At 43.0% G+C, this 12589-nt stretch overlaps 3 protein-coding genes across 4 annotated transcripts in view; all 3 read left to right on the top strand.

Moving 5' to 3' along the window:
• The window catches only part of LOC311271214 (palmitoyltransferase ZDHHC14-like), an 18024-nt gene extending 15445 nt beyond the window's left edge, over positions 1-2579 (top strand). The window contains exons 9-11 of one of the 2 annotated variants that reach the window (XM_084376798.1): positions 90-198; positions 960-1439; positions 2343-2579. In XM_084376798.1, the coding sequence (XP_084232924.1) occupies positions 90-198; positions 960-1397 (547 nt within the window). In that variant the 3' untranslated portion in view covers positions 1398-1439; positions 2343-2579. Of the gene's footprint in view, positions 1-89; positions 199-959 lie in introns of both variants that reach the window. The other variant, XM_084376797.1, reaches the window with a different exon arrangement.
• LOC311271337 (uncharacterized protein) overlaps positions 1-12589 on the top strand; it is a gene marked incomplete at its 3' end in the record, with an annotated part of 304448 nt that overhangs the window by 90165 nt on the left and 201694 nt on the right. The gene's annotated exons all lie outside the window — the stretch shown is intronic.
• LOC311271226 (ribonucleoside-diphosphate reductase subunit M2) lies at positions 5487-11959 on the top strand. Its single transcript, XM_084376821.1, has 11 exons — positions 5487-5579; positions 7081-7179; positions 7414-7482; positions 8345-8494; positions 8708-8824; positions 9882-10015; positions 10106-10200; positions 10290-10423; positions 10567-10671; positions 10774-10887; positions 11472-11959. Exons 2-11 carry the CDS (start codon positions 7090-7092, stop codon positions 11622-11624), a joined length of 1161 nt encoding a protein of 386 aa, XP_084232947.1. The 5' UTR covers positions 5487-5579; positions 7081-7089; the 3' UTR covers positions 11625-11959.

The following is a 12589-nucleotide window of genomic DNA, read 5'->3' as shown; positions in this document are numbered from 1 at the left end:
GTTCATTTGTTGGAATGAGACTCAAAAATCAACTTTCTGACAAACTGAGTTACAGCAGTTATTTTACCTCGTGTCTGTCTGTGTCCCAGTTTGATTGACAGGAGAGGTCTGATCCAGTCTGACACACCACAGACCGTCTCCCAGTCCAACGGGACCAGCGGCGGCAGCTACGCCTCCACTCAGCTCCACAGCCACATGGTAGGTGGAGGATGACATCACTGCTGATCAGTACTGACACCTCATGTGTTAAATATAAATCATCAGGACAGGGAGGGAAGAAACTCTGCTGCCTGGGTTCATCTGAGGCATTAAAGTCAAGACACAACAAATATAAATGCATGAATATGAGATGAAACGTTATTATTTATTGTTTTATTCCCTCAGCGGAGGAATTCACTGGTCACTGCAGCTAACAGAGTGAAACAGCAACAAAAAAATACACAATAGATCAAATAAAAAATAAAATTCTGTTGTTAATAAACAAAAACTGTAAGTAAAATGGTCAGAGTGAATACGATAAACAGTAACACATTGTAGACTGTCTAGGGCTTTTATTGTGAAAGGTACAAAAACTGAGTTGCGAGCAGAATCAAAGTTTACCGTCGTGGTTCAGACTTCGGAGCCTCGTGTTATTGTTTTATTATCTTCATTAGTTCAGGCTCAGCTACAAGGTTTATGAACATAGAAATGTAGTTTTCTGGTCTCTCCTGTGAACCAATCAGCTAACGGAGGTCGACTCTCTTCCTGTGGCGTGTGTTCCAGGCGCCATCTTGTGGCGTTCAGAAGGACGATGAGTGTTTTAAAATTAGATTTTTAGATTAAAAACAAGATTTAGCCCTTTAACTAAAACAAATAGTCGTACTGGGGTCTGTTGACACCCTGCAGCCAATCAGAGCTGAGTGCTCACCCTGACCATGGTGTAAAACATGGACACGTGACAGTTGTGTCTTTGTCCTCAGTGTGATCAGGATCAGTGTATCCAGAGCACCAAGTTCGTCCTCCAGGCTGCAGCCACCCCTCTGCTCCACGCTGACCCCGTCGTCCTGGCCCCTCTGCCGGGGAAGACCGCTACGATGGGGGGCCCCTGCGCCTACCTGGCCCCCTCCCAGCCCTCCCTGCCATCCTGCGGGGGAGACGTCCTCACCCTGAGGGACGCCGCCGCCGACTCCCACTGCCACCACCACCTCCACCATCACCATCATCACCACCACCACCACTTCGTCAGCCCGGAGGAGACGCCGTGCGGCACGCCGCAGGGGGCGCTGCCCTGCCCCGCCCACCTGCACCTCCACCCACACCTCCCTGTCCCCTCCCCCGCCGCGCTGTACGACCCCTCCAGTCAGGACGCTTTGCACGAGGACTCCGTCAGAGGGCTGGTGAAGCTCAGCTCCGTCTGAGCCGAACTCAGCACGACTCTTCGATTCAACGATCATACGATGGTGTGGAATATTTTCGTTTCGTGCTCGAGTGGAAACACCAGAGTTTCTGTTGTTGTGTTTCCTGACGTGTGAAGTTTGAAGAAAGAGAAACGGAGTCGGTGAATAAATGATGACGTATGTTTCTTAAACGTCACTCAGGCTTCAACAAAAGAGGCAAAAACATCCAATCCGCTTTTTTATTTTGACGATTCTCTGGAAATGTTGTCAAAATTTGTGATAAATTAAATCGATTCATCTTTTAATATTCGTAAAAAAAATAATGCTGTTTTAAAAACAGAAGTCAGTCAAAGCTCCAAACTATTTCAGAATTACATTTGACAAGTTGAGTCTGTCTTCACCTCTGAGTCGGCTTCAGTTAGTCTTTTATTTTCAACTGTTTTCTTTTATTGAAGAAAAGAATCAGCTCTGACTTCTTTTTCTGTCTATTTAACAAAGTATAAAGCTGCCAGGAATCAAAAATACAAGAAAATAAGTGAGTAAAATTAGTGATAATCACTTAATATATGATTATAGAACACTTCTACATTAAATAGCAGAAGAATTAAGAGAAAAAAAAAATCTTCAGAAAACATTTTTATGTTTAAATCAGCCTCTTCACCTGGTTCGTCTCCGTCTGTCTCTACGTGAGATATAAATAAAGTTCTGTTGCTATAAATAAAACATGCTGAGTGGATTAATAGAGGAACCGACTCCAGAGGGTTTTAAACAAAAATAGAACAAATGTTGAAGCCAGAGAATAAACAGAACACGAGTCCAGAGAGAGACGTGATGATTTAAAATCAGGTTTTTCTTTATTTGTATTTTGTTTTGAAGGTTGGAGGAGCAGGAAGCTGTTTCATTCTCTGCAGGACCGAAGCCATATTTAACCTTGTTCACCTCCTCCATCTGTTTTCACCACCACAGGATCCGTTTCATGCTCCTCCGCCGAGTCAAACTCTGTTTCCTGCTATGAACAACAAACATTTTATCCAGAATAAGCTACTCCGGTGCCAAATGGACGTCCGCCTTCAGCCGCGGTCGGACCAGGACCAAAGTCAGAACGACTGACTCTGTTTTTTTTTACAAATCAAGTGTTTGACTGAGGCGACTCGGTTGTGAAGTTTTTCATTGTGTATGTGGAATAAAGAGAAGTGACTGTTATTCTCAGAGAAGCTCACTGACCCGGCGTTCATCTTCAGAACACGAAGCAGGACGGGTTCTGTTCACCTCTTTAAAGAAAGTAAGTCAGAAAGCTGATTTCTGAGTCAAATACTGAGGCTTTGGGATGTTGGTTGACCCGACCCACAAACCCAACGTGTCAGATGAGACTCAACAATCTTCTTTCTCACAAAGTGGACCGTTAAAGGTGCAATATGTAAGAACTGACCACGAGTCGAAATCCTACTCCAAACCAACAGTATATCACCGGGGTAAACGTTAACTGCTGCTAGCTGTAGCCGACGTTAGCCAGTTAGCTCAGTTAGCCATGTAGCTAGTGGTCCAGACTGGGAGCTCAGAGGGGAGTGTTAGTTCAGGAGCTTTGGACTGTGACGGGCTGCGGCTAGCTGGTTAGCATGCTAGCTTCAGTAAATATCTTTGTAACAACACATAGACGTCATGATGTTAAAACTGATATTTCTTTGCATTTTGTAGATAATTTTTGCTCATTTTTCAATGAAAATTCTTACATATTGCACCTTTAATGGCCCCGTCACAGCAGGATTTTAAAAATGTTGGTTCATTTCAGTGGAATTGCAGATTCACTTTCAAAAGTAATATAATCTACGGTGAAGTCTATTTAAAATACTGCACAGTTTGGTGATAATGAGCTGTGAACGGAGAGAACAGAGACTGAAACAGTCTCGTTGGCTTCGTGTCACCGTCCAGTTTTACTGACTGAGTGTAAACTGATTAACACACAGTGAGTGGACAGAAGGACATCACTCCCTGCTTTTATTCTGAAGGTCAACTTCATTTGAAATGTTTCAGTTTATTATTTTATCTTTAATTGTGGCACATGACCCCGAGGAGGCTCCGTAAAATCCTGCTACTTTTAGTGAAATAAATCAATGTATGTGGAGAAAACTGCACATAGAGCTTCATGTTGAGACATAAAGGTGACGATTCAGAGACAATAACTGAACAGTTAAGTTAATGAAATCAGAAAGAAATCTGAACGTTTGGTTGAACTCATGACTTCAGAAATCGTGGTTACAGCCCAGGTTTTCTTTTACATGAATTAAACTCAAAGATTAGTAATTAGATTAATAAGTAATTAACAGATTGATCAGAAATGAAATCAGATGAAAATCTGATGAAATCAGTTGTGTTTGAGGGGAAACTCAGGTGAAGACTTCATAAATGAACAGCAGATCTTATTTTAGCAAAACCTCAAATTATTTTTAATTCCCTCCGAGTCCAGCTCACATTAACTGATTATCTATACTGATAGGAATTATTGATATGAACAGCTGGGAGGAATATATTTGTGTACTTATTAAATGGTTGTAGGCCTTATTGCCCCTGCTGGTTTTTCAGGTATTGAACTGAAATCTATGTGGTCTTAAAAGTGTTAAAGTTGATTGTGGCAGCTGTCAGCAAGGTGACATTCAATTAAAAACAATAAATGCCTTATTTTTTATTCAATTTATTTAATATTAAATCTGTATCCCCCTGCAGTTAAACCACTGACATGCTGGTTTTGGGAAGAAACTGCTGGGTGTGACCTGTTTTCAACAGGTGATGAGGGCTCGCCTGAGCACTGCCTTCTGGGAGTTGTAGGCATAAAACTGCAGCCTCAGTTCTGGAGCAGCTGAAGGCAGAAGAGGTGAGCTTTGGTGTCCAGATGTTGACGGGACGCCGGCGGCTGCGAGGCTTCGTGATCCTCTCGTCATGTTGTTTTTATTGAGTCTGTTGCCACTTTACATTCAGTTTAATAAGATAAAAGAACACAGATTGTGGTTTTGTGCCAAGAATTTCTCCTCCACCTCCAGCTGTCACATTAAACACTGTGGATTTTAATAAAACACTGTTTTTATTAAAGAAAGAGTCTCTGTGTTTGTAGTTTAAAGAATTAATCAGGTTCAACATGGCCGACTGTTTCTCATCACTGTTTCAGGACAACAACAACAACAAAAGGTCTCATTTATGATATCTGACATCTTTTCTGGGTTGAATATGAATCAACTTCTCTCATGTTGTTCCTCATCAGATGATGATGAAGATGGTTCCTCTTCTCTCTTGTTTTTATTGATTGATGTCAGGTTTGAGATCAATGTGGTGACGTTTGTTGATGCAAAGACAAACAAATCTTTTTATTTTCCAACAACATTTCTATTGATTTACATTTATACAATGACAACAATTGAATTAGACAATAAATTAATATATAGACATGACTTCACAATTAGAGGAAAATAAACCTAACATCCATGGACTTGACATGTTCAATAAATACATTTTTTTTTTAAAATGAAAGAAAATACAGACGTACTCAGCAACACAGAAACTTCAAAATGAGCGTGCACACTGTTTCAAGATGCCATCTCCGACCTTCACATGTATCGAAGGCATATCCAGTATTCAAAACAAATCAAATCAATTTTATCTTATTTATACAGCCCAAAATCACAATCACATCACCTCAGTGGTCTTTACAATCTGTACAGTGAACGACATCCTCTGTCCTTAAACCCTCGATTCAAGTGAGGAAAAACTTGCAATTTTGAGGAAAAATAAGGGGGAAAAAAGGGAAAACAGTTGAAAAATAAAACAGTTATATATATTAAAGAAATATAATATTCATCATAATAAACCAATATATCCGATCCATCATATCCATTCATCCTCTGAAATTAATTAGAGATGGCTGTTTTGAACTAAGACAAATACATCTAATTTATTTCCAAACAAAAGTACTTGATGGTTTTGGCTGTAGTCCCAGATGCTGCTGGTGTTCCTCCCAGCCGCTGGGTGGCGCCTGTGACGTACATCTACAGGCTTTGTCGTTCATTCCAGACAGCCAATCACAGCTCTCGCTTCTAAGGAGCAACCCGGAAACAGTAGTTATGTCAACTTCGCCAGTAGTCCATTTAATAACAGCTGATAAGAGGACAAAAAGGAGCTGAAAGTTTCCTCTCAGAGCCCGAAACCAGAACTAATGTAAGGTTGAGCACATCCGGTGATCCGGGAACAGAAAGACCCAACAGTTCTGTCTTTAAACCGGGTTTATTCTGTCGTACAGGGACTCGCCGGGACGTGTCCGTGTTGTCTGACATCTTTTAGCAGTTTTTAGGGTAAACCCGTTATTTAACTTATTTTAACGTGTAGCTCGTTGTGCACCTGACAACAGGCAACATCTGTCTGAACAGAGTCAGAACAGTATGTGGTGTGTGAAATATCGTTTTGGCGCTAAATTGTTATGATGACAACGCCTTTGTAAACAATAAAAAGCGCGGCAGCGGGAAACAAACCAGTAATTAACCCTATAACGCAGAAATACATGTAACATGACGTCTTAAGTTACATTAAATGAAGACAGATAGATGTCAGACTCTGTTAAAGATCGAATAAATACAAAGACATCAACTGTTTACACGCATATTCAGTCCGGTGTAAGCAAGATGCGTTTATTCTCAGTTCTGGAGCGATTAACGTTCACATTAAAACATGTTGATGGACCTTAATTCAGTTTATCATCAGAAGTCAGTGCAACTGTATTTTTTTACTTCATTGCGCTGTTTTAAAGTAAAACTTGAACGATTTTAAATACGAAATAAACCTGAGTTTTTAATCAAAATCAGAAACGTTGCGTAAACGCTCGTTTTTAATAGTTTTGTGCTAATTGCTAACTGATCTTCCAGTTTTAGCACTACAGAATATACCATTGTCATGTTATGATGATATTTAATGTGCAAAACGTTTTTGGCGCTAAATCATCACGATGACAACATCTTTAGATGACATTAAACTGTAAAATGGTGCCTCAGCTTTAACGACCTGCAGATATTAACACTGTGAACACGTCCCGCACATATAACGACACTTTAATATAAAGAAGTACAAACAGGAGCTCAGACTAACAGCTGTCAGTTCACACACATCAGAAGTCTGCTCACTGTTTAAAGACACAAGATGCGGATTAAACAAGCTCCCTTTACTGCTAATATTTCAACACGGGAGTCAGTTTTACTCCTGTGATTTTAACGTCACTTCTAACATGTTGACAGTATGTTAGGATCACAGTTTGTTTGGTCTTAATGTGAAATAAACGTGTTGTTTTAATCACAAACGTTGCGTAAACGCTCGTTTTTAACAGTTTTGTAACACCGGTTACGGACAGTTTTGTAACCCCGCACAAACAAAGCCTTTTGAATTTCCCGCAGCTGTCCGGGCGGCACGTGAGCCCGGCTCGCAGCCCGATTGGCTCCGTCGTAGCGTCAGTTTAAAGAGCCACCGCGAGCTGCGTTTCTATTGGCCAGCTGCGTTCTAGCGCCAAGATTTCAATAAAAAGGCGAGCGGACAACAGAAGCCGCTTCAGTCTCTGCTCTCCGTCTGTCAGCTGCTGCTTAGTTTAGACTTTTTACACTTTCGTCTCCTCTTTTTGTTCCCGCTTTTAACTTCTTAACTTATCTTTTATTCGTGTGTCCGTCTGAACTCGAAGGAAGTCAAAATGCTTTCTGCTCGCTCTCCTCTGTCCGTCAAGAATGAGAACACCGTCAGCAGTCAGATGAACAACATGTCGCTGGACAAAGAAAACACGGTGAGACTCTTAAATCTGATGTTTAATGTGCTGTTGAAGTGAACAAGTGTCGCTCTGAAGTTCTCTTCAACTGTTTTTAACTGAGAACTCGTGGCAGCCATTTTGTGAGCAGCTCAGCCTGACTGACCCACATATAATCTGTGTTTCAGCGCTCAAATAAAACCCGTGAATTCAGCATGAAACTATAGAAAGCAGTTTTTAGTCACTGACGATTTCTTGTCGTTCGTCTTTCAGCCACCGAGCCTGAACACGACCCGCATCCTGGCGTCCAAAACCGCGCGTAAAATCTTCGACGAGCCGGCGGTAAGTGAGTCCAAACCTGCTGCAAGCTTCCAGCTGTGGAGCGTAAGTCACAGACAGAGTGTGTGTGTCCGTGTGAGTCAGTGATGAGCTGTGTGTGTGTGTTTGTTCTGAGCCTGTGGCGCCTAAAATGTCGGTTCTGGCGCCAACATGGACGATCAGCTGTCCCTGTTGGTTTCATGTTGAGCTCCTGCAGTTTAGTAGAAGACAGATATCTGACATGTTTCTCCGTGGATTGTCTACATGTTGATGAAAGTTGCTTTATTTCGTCATTAATGTCTAAAATGTGGGACTTTGTAAAGTTGACACAGGAAGTGTTCATCCATGTCTCAGTCTTCAGATCGGAGGCTTGATTTTCCTCTTCAAACACGAGCATCAGTAAATGTGTTGATGTGACTGATGTTGGATCTTTGCACCATCTGGATCCACTGGATTCTCCATCAGATGCCACGAACATGATGCAGAGTTCACATCATATTTTCTCACTGAAGCTGAACACATGCAGCCTGTTTGAAGTGTTAAAGTTTGAGCTGAAACAGTTTATTACTTTTAATGATAATCTGCAGATCAGCTCATGTTCAGTTGATCAATTATTTGGTTTCTAAAATAAAGTCCCGTCAGTTTCCAGAGCTCCAGCTGACGTCTTTAAACAGCCAAAGATATTAAATTACATTACATTTAAATTCTCATCATGTAAAAGCAGAAAATCTTATTTTCGTGTTTCAGCCCTGATTTAAACTTGATAAACAAAGCGAGACAGTGAAGTCGGTCTGTGCAGCATCGGACCTGTACAGACGGCAGCTGGAACGTGTGTAGTGATGCATGTCTGCTGTATATTTGACAGGCTGGTGTTTGTGTTTTTCAGCCCAAAGCCGTGAAGAAGAGCAGCCGCGAGGAGCAGGAGGAGCCGCTGCTGAAGGAAAACCCTCGTCGCTTCGTCATCTTCCCCATCCAGTACCACGACATCTGGCAGATGTACAAGAAGGCCGAGGCGTCTTTCTGGACAGCAGAGGAGGTAACGTGGACATGAGTCAGTGTCTGGTTCAGGGCAGGTTGTCAGTCGGTCGCGCTGAGACTCGACTTCCCTCTGTGCTCTCAGAAACACTACAGTATGAATGTCGCCTCTCTGTTGCTGGCAAAGTTAAACATAAACTGGTGAGCTGAAGGTGACGACACGTGAAGCCTCCAGGTGTTGATGATGTCATGTTAACGACTTGTGTTTGTTCAGGTGGATCTGTCGAAGGACCTGCAGCACTGGGAGTCTCTGAAGGACGAGGAGAGGTACTTCATCTCTCACGTGTTGGCTTTCTTCGCCGCCAGCGACGGCATTGTCAACGAGAACCTGGTGAGGAGCGCCCACAACCATTAACTTAGTAACCACAATATCACCAGACTCCCTTAACAAATCCTGCGATATTGAGAGCTGTTGAGTGAGGAGAGACTTGACAAACTCTGAAACGGCTACGACTTTCTAAATCATTGGTGCCTTCTTGTAAATTCAGCATTAAATGCAAAAATGTATGAAAGAAAACATTTCATTGACTGTAAACACGTCAACTTTTACAAGTGCACTAAACGGTAACCAATTCAACCCGCCTCTCATCTTCAGTCGCCTTTATTGACTCCAGTCGAACTCAGAAGGTCTGAATGTCTTTAGTAGTGCTGTCAGTTAAACGCGTTATGAACGGCGTTAACGCAAACCCATTTTAACAGTCAATTTTTTTTATTGCGAGATTAACGTTCTGGCCGTGTAAACAAACTGTAGTTTTTTTTTCACACGCTGTTGCAACAACTAGTAACGTTAGGAAAAACTACAACACCACACCGGATCTAGCTAGACCGGAAGCAAAATAACAGGCACGCCGTTTGGGCTTGCGAGTCGGCCAAAGAGTAGCACGTTACGTTTTGAGTGCATGGCGAGCGCGAGACGCTGAAATGGATGCCAATAAGATTCTGAATGGAAAGTTTACTTTTAAACAGTTGACCAAAGACCAAAGTGATCTGTGTCTTTTGTCGTTGCCAACTGAGCGATCATCGCAGCACGTCCAGTCTGAAATGACACTTGATGGCAAAGCACACAGCTGATGCGAATTCTCCGCCCCCTCGTCAAAGCGTCAAAAAGAAATCAAGGGACATTTAGAATAGATACAAATGTGCGATTAATGTGAGTTAACTATGACATTAATGCGATTAATCCTGATTAAATATTTTAATCGTTTGACAGCACAAGTTTTTAGTGATTTTATGGGTCAGACTGATTCTTTTAACATTAATGTAGATTAATCACAAACTGTCACACATCCTGAAGCACAAAGTGACATCAGCCAATAAAAACCTTCAGTTTCATCATCAAATAAAAATTGATCCTAATCGATCACTAAAACGTTCTGTGTGACCACCAGGTGGAGCGCTTCACCCAAGAAGTGCAGGTGACGGAGGCCAGGTGTTTCTATGGTTTCCAGATCGCCATGGAGAACATCCACTCAGAGATGTACAGCCTCCTGATCGACACCTACATCAGGGAGCCCAAAGAGAGGTGAGACCCTGTCGGTGCTGGACTCTGCCGGTCCGTGCCGGGCTCTGGTGGTCTGTGCTGGTGTGTGACGGTGTGTTTACTGACCCACAGAGAATACCTCTTCAACGCCATCGAGACTCTGCCGTGCGTGAAGAAGAAGGCCGACTGGGCGCTCAACTGGATCGGCAACAAGAACGCCAACTACGGTAAACCTGACGCCTGGGACTCCATGTTACCTTCAGGTCTGATATTGATCCTCTATCAGGTATTGATTGTCACTCTGTGGTTCTTCCAGGAGAGCGTGTGGTGGCCTTCGCTGCCGTGGAGGGAATCTTCTTCTCTGGTTCCTTCGCTGCCATCTTCTGGCTGAAGAAGAGAGGCCTGATGCCCGGCCTGACCTTCTCCAATGAGCTCATCAGCAGAGACGAGGTGACATCATCGATCCAGCTTGTTGTTGTTTTACATCAGATAAATCTTTCTTAAAAAACAGTCGCCAAGACGTAAAGTTTATTTGACCAGTGTGTTGTGTTGCGTTCAGGGTCCATGTTGTAACTGTGTTGTGATGTGTTCAGGGTCTGCACTGTGACTTTGCCTGTCTGATGTTCAAACACCTGACCAACAAGCCGTCGGCAGAAACCGTCACCAACATCATCAAGAACGCCGTGCAGATCGAGCAGGTGGGTGACAGACGGATGAACTCTGCTCCTGAACATGTTGTTGTGCTGTCACTGGTTTCACTGGTCTCACTGGTGTGTTGTTGTTGTTGTTGTTGTGTTCAGGAGTTCCTGACGGAGAGTCTGCCTGTGAAGCTGATCGGGATGAACTGTGAGCTCATGAAGCAGTACATCGAGTTCGTAGCAGACAGACTGATGCTGGAGCTCGGATTCACAAAGGTAAGCAGCCCCCGGGTAGGGCCGAGCGGCGCCCCGGGTAGGGCCGAGCGGCGCCCCGGGTAGGGCCGAGCACTGTACAGGTAGAGTTCGTACAGAGAGGTCAGAATCAGTTACACTACAGGGGGAGGATCAGGTCTCATGTGGATCAGGTCTGTGGTGATGAGAGGCGCAGGGGTACGGACCTCAGCCAGTGATGGGGGCTGAGTGCTGCTGCTGCGCTCTGATTGGTGGACGTGTGGTTCGCTGACGGACCAACAGCAGCACGAGACAGACGCCTGACTGAACAGACCAACAGCTGGGGTAGCCGAGTACGGGAGGAGTGTCAGATTGAGATTTGAATCTTTTATTCTCCGATGTTTTGAGCCACTGTCTCGTGGTTTCAGGGTTTGTAGGTGAAATATTCAGAACTTTGATCAGACTGACTGAAAAACTGTTGGCAGGTTAAAATCTTTGCTGTGATTCGGGAGGTAAATGTGGACGCTGAACATCAGGATGTTTGTGTTGTCGCTGTGAGATGTCGGGCTGTTGTGGGTGGAGTTGAGTGGAGGACGGTCTGACCTGTGGTCTGTGTGCTGTCTCTGTAGATCTACCGGGTGGAGAACCCCTTCGACTTCATGGAGAACATCTCTCTGGAGGGAAAGACCAACTTCTTTGAGAAGCGGGTGGGCGAGTACCAGAGGATGGGTGTGATGTCGGGCCCCACAGACAACACCTTCAGGCTGGACGCCGACTTCTGAGCACCGAGGTGGAGACGAGCCACGCCCACTCACTTGTTCAGACTTTGCCCTGCAGGAGGAGGCAGGTGGAGGACTTCTTTAAGAGATGGGACACAAAGACAGACGGACTTATTTAATTTATCTGACGGCTGGGTGAAATAATGAGCTTCTCAGCCAATCAGCCTGCTGCAGTCTGGACCAGAACCCTGTTTTTATTACCTTTCTTTTGTAAACTAACTCTATAGAGGGTGTTTTATAAATCTGCTATATTAGTATGTTTTATAACTACATGTGGTGTTTTAGGATGTTTTGTACAGATACTTTTTTTTTTTTGTAATAAAGTCACGTGTACTGTTTCTACATGTTTGTTTTATTTTCAGTCCTGATTTTAAACAAAAAGGATCTGGAAGCTTTAGAGCTGCTGCCGATGGTCATCGTTTCCAGTCTTTATGCTAAGCTAGCTAGCTGCTAATTGTAGCTTCATACTTCAAACGGACATGAGTGGAATCAGTCTGAACATCCAGCTGTGAGAGAGAGACGACTCCTTATCACTTCCATGACTACTGATTAAATTAACCTGCAAAAATGTTAATGTTTCTTTGTTTAGTTCTTGTTGGGAGGCCAAAAACATCCAGTCTTTAGGGCTCCAACTAATTCCCTCAGTGATTTCCTGAATTAGTCTATAAAATAGTAGAAAATAATCAAACCGTCCATCTCACTTTCCCTGAAACTTTAACTTTTTAACTCAATCATTTTATTTTTTTAGAACGTTCTTGTTCGCAGCATTAATGTGTTTTTACTTCACAGCCTAGAGGATTCACATTTTAAAAAGCATGTTATCCATTGTTATAAAATGTATCAGGTAAAGTTTAAAAAAAGAAATGTACCACTGGAGAGAAAACATGATACAACTGCAAAATATTAGTAAAAAGTGTTTTTATTCAAGAGAGAATATCTTAAAACCAGGATAAAAGCATTTGTGCATC

Source organism: Pagrus pagrus, assembly GCF_965226575.1.
Source record: "Pagrus pagrus genome assembly, chromosome: 16".
In the NCBI taxonomy this organism is placed as follows: domain Eukaryota; kingdom Metazoa; phylum Chordata; class Actinopteri; order Spariformes; family Sparidae; genus Pagrus; species Pagrus pagrus.
The sequence above is the reverse complement of the archived record's forward strand: the minus strand, read 5'-3'. Positions and strand labels throughout refer to the sequence as shown.